Source organism: Rutidosis leptorrhynchoides, chromosome 4 (assembly GCF_046630445.1).
Source record: "Rutidosis leptorrhynchoides isolate AG116_Rl617_1_P2 chromosome 4, CSIRO_AGI_Rlap_v1, whole genome shotgun sequence".
Lineage (NCBI taxonomy): Eukaryota > Viridiplantae > Streptophyta > Magnoliopsida > Asterales > Asteraceae > Rutidosis > Rutidosis leptorrhynchoides.
The window spans coordinates 481,022,127-481,027,827 of NC_092336.1; the positions used below are offsets into that span (position 1 = coordinate 481,022,127).

At 37.2% G+C, this 5,701-nt stretch overlaps 1 protein-coding gene across 1 annotated transcript; it reads left to right on the forward strand.

Annotated features, from left to right (window-relative positions):
• Positions 1 to 3,324: 3,324 nt before the first annotated feature.
• On the forward strand, positions 3,325 to 5,276 carry LOC139844572 (uncharacterized). Its single transcript, XM_071834795.1, has 2 exons — positions 3,325 to 3,923; positions 4,311 to 5,276. Exons 1-2 carry the CDS (start codon positions 3,503 to 3,505, stop codon positions 5,201 to 5,203), a joined length of 1,314 nt encoding a protein of 437 aa, XP_071690896.1. The 5' UTR covers positions 3,325 to 3,502; the 3' UTR covers positions 5,204 to 5,276.
• The last annotated feature ends 425 nt before the right edge of the window (positions 5,277 to 5,701 follow it).

Below are 5,701 nucleotides of genomic sequence, written 5' to 3' on the forward strand. Positions count from 1 at the left end.
CTCTCGCGGGAGGTATCCTAGCGGTGGTCCTATCAGAAATGATAAAGGAAAATCAAGTGGCAATTATCGAAACAGTAACCAGTGCGGCATCAATAATCAGAACTATGCGCTGCTGAAAAATTTGTCTAAAACACCAAAGAAAATTTTGGCAACCGAACCAGTGTGCGCTACCTTTGCGGTTCCAACTCCGCTTACAGAATTTGGTAAGCGGGGTAAAACAAAGTATTGTGAATTCCATGATGATTATGGTCATGACACTAATCGGTGTAAAAACTTGATGGAACGAGTGCTCGAGGCACTGCGCGCAGGTAAATTGGATCACCTAAAACCACCTAAGAAGGACAAGGGAAAATCCGCAGAGGAAGGGTCGAAGGCTAAAACTTTCGCATGGCAAAAGGTTGATAAAACAAAAAACGCCGACTTAACCATTAATATGGTCGACGCAGAGAAAGTTAGCCAGCGGAGAAAGTACAATGATCACCATGACTGGGAACTTCTCCCAATCACATTTCCTCATTTAATGTCAATCGACACAGTTAACGAGCCCATTATCATCAAGTGTCGCATCCCCACTTGCGGAGTACAAATTAAACGCATGCATGTTGACACCGGGAGTGGCGTCGACATTATGTACGAGCATTGCTATCGTTTCCTCCCTGCAGAAGTTAAAACGTAGCTACGCCAGTATGATATTACGTTATCTGGGTTCTCCGGAGAAAGCTCATGGCCGCTAGGCCGGATAGAGCTAATAATAGAGCTCGCAGATGATAAGAATCCGCAGTTGGTCAGACATGAGTTAGTTGACTTTTATGTGGTTCGTTCAACTTCGCGGTACAACGCGCTGCTTGGGAGAAATTTCATACGGCGTTTTAACATTATACCATCGGTGGTGCATAGTTTGATTAAGTTTCCTACGAAGGGGGGTTGCCACAATTGCGTCACAGCAAACAACCTAGTTGTGTGGTTCAGTTGTGCCTGTAAACATTTCCAGCATGAGAGAACAACTCGCAAGCAGTACGGTCATAGCAAACCGTTTACACCCGGATAAGCGAATTAAAATCGGCGCAAGCTTGTCAGCAGAAACAAAGGCAAAATTGCATGGAATATTATCCGCTAACGCAGATGTTTTCGCGTGGCGTGAATCAGACATGACTGGGGTTCCGCGAGATATTGCGGAACATAAATTGAATGTTAATCCGTCACTCACGCCCGTTAGACAAAAGAAGCGGCATATGGCTCTTGAGCGCAGTGATTGGTTGTGCGCAGAAGTAGATAACCTTGTCAAAGCAAACATTCTGCGGGAAGTGCGGTATCAGACATGGGTTGCTAATCCTGTGTTAGTCAAAAAGGCTGACGGTAATTGGCGGATGTGACTTGATTTTAAAGACATTAATAAAGCGTGTCCTAAGGACAACTACCCTCTCCCGGAGATAGACTGGAAGGTGGAATCATTATCAAGTTTTCGGTACAAGTGTTTTCTAGATGCATACAAGGGTTATCACCAAATCTTAATGGCCGCGGAAGATGAAGACAAAATTAAATAAACTATTACAAATGAATGTTAAAGAGTACATATGATGTGCTAATGTACCAACAACTTATATTTTCATTTCTTACGATATCTATATAAGAAAGATGATTTCAACAAGATAAGATTAAGGTCCTCATCAGCAAATCAGTTTTCGTTAAGTCAATGCATACACTTATGTCATTCCGTTCCCACATTTTATAATCAAAAGTTAGCCATTAAACTTGTTGATCCTTCATATTTGATACCATTCAGACAGTGATGTGACAATAAACATAGTTAATTGGTCCGATGAGGAAAAAAAAAATAACTCCTCTCATTTCTTTTTGATTATCTACATGGACAATGTATAATTGGATCAAATTCATTCGATTTGTAATAAAAATTCTTGATCCTAAATTTTTCTAGGTTAATACTGAGCAGGTGACTACTTTTTTAAAATGAACCACAATATTTACCTATTAAAACTATATATCGCCGTCAGTTGTAATTAATATATACTAGTGATTTAATATTTTTATGTAATAAATCTACTTTTTAACGAAATTGTAATCCCTAATGGCACTTAACTTGCAATGCTTACGACGACGATGATAGCAAAATATTATTATTGATATATATTGAATTATTATTGATATATAATATATGCTGGTGATTAATTATGTAAAACTGTTGTTTTGTGCGTTAATGGATTTCTCTACATATATTAAGGTTAGTAACCGCCCTTCAACGTTTCATAATCAAAAAGAAAGTGACTCACCAATAATTTCGATCGGTTATCATCATTCAGTTATATTTGGTAGCAATTAAATAAACATCAAACTGGGCGGTCCGACTATTTTGCTAATTGAATAACTTTATATAGTTTAATGCTAACAATTGCGTTAGATAGCTCTAATTATTTATTATAGAAGTTAGGATCACTCAGGGGACTTAATCACCCACGCGTTCATCTCCTACACAGTTATACTCGCTCCTAACTACATGTTCAGAAGGAAACCCGCACCAATCACATACAGGGTATGGACGGTAAAACACCCATCCCCTTTACCCCCCCCCCCCCCCCCCCCCCAAACGCGATGTAAGAAAGGTGTCATGGGTGTAACTTCATGGCAGAAATGAAATTGTGGGTTAATATGTAGTCAACGGGGGTCGAACTTCTGACCTCTCCTAAAGGAGGCTGGCCACCAACCGCTGGACCACATCACAACTTCTATATAGCTCTAATTGTTAACTTGTTAAATGAGCTAGTTAATAATCGGCGCATTTGCGAGTATTTTATCATACAAGATTTTAAAAATATATTCTTAATAACTTATTTATGCTAATGATATACGTAATGGTAATGAAATATATGTGAATAACGTATCAACAATATCAAAAGCATTAACATTATACACACCAAGCAAATGAGTATAATACTTGACAAGATAAAAACGTAAGATTTACACCCCTAAGCAAGTAGGTATAACTTTGAATTTATAAATACAAAAAGAAAAAAAAAATTAAAAAAAAAATATAGGTTTAAGGGTGAGGACAAGACTGCCGACAACTGGTTAATGTTGTAAGCATGTTGAAGTATGCATTTATTGACAATAATGCTAGGGGAATTGTCTTGTTGTCAGAAATGACTTCAAGGTAGTTAATGTTTTTTCGCAAAGTTAATCAGCACTAAGACCACAGATAACGCGAGCGTTTCTCACCCTAAATCGCCCACAAACGCCCCACAAACGCCCGAAACGCAGCGTTTGTGGGCATTTGTCCCTGGGCGTTTGTCAGCGAAAAACGCTGTAGCTGTTTTGGCGTTTGGGTACGTGGCGTTTTCTGATTGGTTAGTCAAATTGGGACGTTGGAGCCGAGTAAAAGCAACAGGCGAGTTTTTTTTTTTTTTTTCCTTCTATCTTCATCTCCTCCAATTTATTCTTCCCCTTTTCTCCCTAATTAACATAAACCCTAACCCTAAATCATCTTCAAATGGCAAACAACAACAACAATACAAACTCCAACCAATTCCCTACTGAAAACGAAAACGAATTTCCGAATTCGTTTATGCATTTACTCAATCACGGGGCATCTTCTAATCCTAACTTTGGTGCATCTTCATCAAACCCTAATGCTCAACCATATCCCAATTTTAGTAATTACTTTCCGGGTCAACGATTGAACGAGATGCAACAACAACAACTTATGCAACAACAACAATTTCAACTCCAAAATTTCAACTTACAACACATGCTGCATCAACAAGCTATGCAAGCTCAACAACAAAATCAATATCAACACATGTTGCAACAACAATCACAACCTCAAAGACAATCTCAACAAGAACAATCGCAATCCCAAGCACCCGACACGCCTACTAGAAAGAAAAGAAGCCATAAGAAAAAAATTGGGGGTATGATTTTTTGCTATTTTTTTCGAATTTTTTCTTGTTTTTTTCGAATTTTTTCATGTTTTTTTCGATTTTTTGATGATTTTTCCCTAATTATTGATGGTTTAATTGTTGATGCTTTGTTAGAATATAATTGTAGATGCGTTTTTTGATTATAATTGTAGCATACAAGATGATTAAGTTGTGTTTTTGTATGTTGATTATGATTATAAGTTGTGTTTTGATTATGATTGTAGATAATTAGATGATTATATAGTTTTTGTATGTGGATTATGATTACAAGATGCGTTTTTTGATTATAATTGTAGATTACAAGTTTTTGATAATAATGTAGATTTTAATTTTAGATTATAAATGTGTAGTTTGTTGGTATAATTGTAATATACGTAGGTGTATCGAAAAAGGAAATATATAAGAAAAAGATGTGGGATCCCGAAGAAGAAGCGTGGTTAGCCACTTGTTGGATTGACTCGTCCGAAGATTCAAAAAAGGGAAACTCTCAAAAAATAAGTACGTTGTGGAATACGATTTATGAGAAGTTTAACAACAATGAACGTGGTTGGTATCGTGGGGACGATCAATTGACGAGTAAATGGCGTAATGTTAATCGGGCGTGTAAGGATTTTAATGGTTTTTACGAGGATGTGAAACGCAATTGGCGTAGTGGTCAAAATGATGAAGGGATCATGAAAAAAGCGTTGCTTATTTATAAAAGAGAAAAGTTGAAAGATTTTAACATGGTTCAAGCGTGGGATGTTTTGAAAAAACATCCAAAATGGTATGCACCACCGCCTTTCGGGGGAGAGGACGAGGGCGACGATGATGATGATGATGATAACGATGTTGAAGAAGGTTTTGATGATAGTTTTCATGTTGATCTTTCCGACTCGAGGCCGATTGAAAAAGAGTTGTTTGGTTCCGATCGTTTGCAAAGGCCTCAAGGTAGAGACAAGGCAAAAAAGGCCGCGAGACGATCCGTTTCATCCGATGCGGGCACGGCATCACGTTCAACAAATTCTTCCAAGTCCTCCAAATATTCGGAAAAAAAAGAGGAGGAAAAAAGTACATCACTCGAGGCTTTTCGAAATGCGGCTTACTTACAACAAGCCGCGCAAGGGATTCAAATTCTTAAAACGGATATGTACGGGTTGAAAAAGAAGGATAAAAAGACCGTTCAAAAGCTAAAAAACTGGGTGCGTACTAAATTTAGAGAGATCGTGCAGATTTCGTCCGACGAAGAGAACGAGGAAGATGACAACAACACCACCGACAACGACGAGTAGTTTTTTTTTAAGTATTTTAATGTTTGAATAACGAATGACGGACGGTTTTTCATGTTTATTTGTACGTTTTTTTTTTATTAATTCCTAGACGTTTTTTTAATGTAAGTTTTTTTATTTAATTTATGTTGTTTTTTGTTTAATTAACTTGTTTTTATATATTAAAATTTACTAAACAAAATAAAGAAATACAAAAAAAACAAAACAATAAAAACAAATAAGAAATGACACGTCACAGTCTTACCAAGACAAAAGCCCCCCATTACAACTCCCCCCCAAAATGTCATGGCCCAGTCACAGTTTTTCCACAAAAAGTGCAACTCTACGCCTCCACGTCACAGTCACCATTATCTATGGTCTAAGCTTAATGGTTTGATGCTGATTCTTTTAAGGTGCTTTAACTGTTAAGACCTCTTATTCACCTGTCATCATATGAACAAAAAAGGTCAACTACAACTAATAACACCATAAACAACAACTTGTATAGAAAGTAAAGAGTAC

Excerpts from the sequence above, each read along its gene's own strand:
- LOC139844572 (XM_071834795.1), top strand. The coding sequence starts at position 3,503 with ATGGCAAACAACAACAACAATACAAACTCCAACCAATTCCCTACTGAA. Across the intron at positions 3,924-4,310 it reads CCATAAGAAAAAAATTGGGG|GTGTATCGAAAAAGGAAATA; the intron begins GTATGATTTTTT and ends TAATATACGTAG.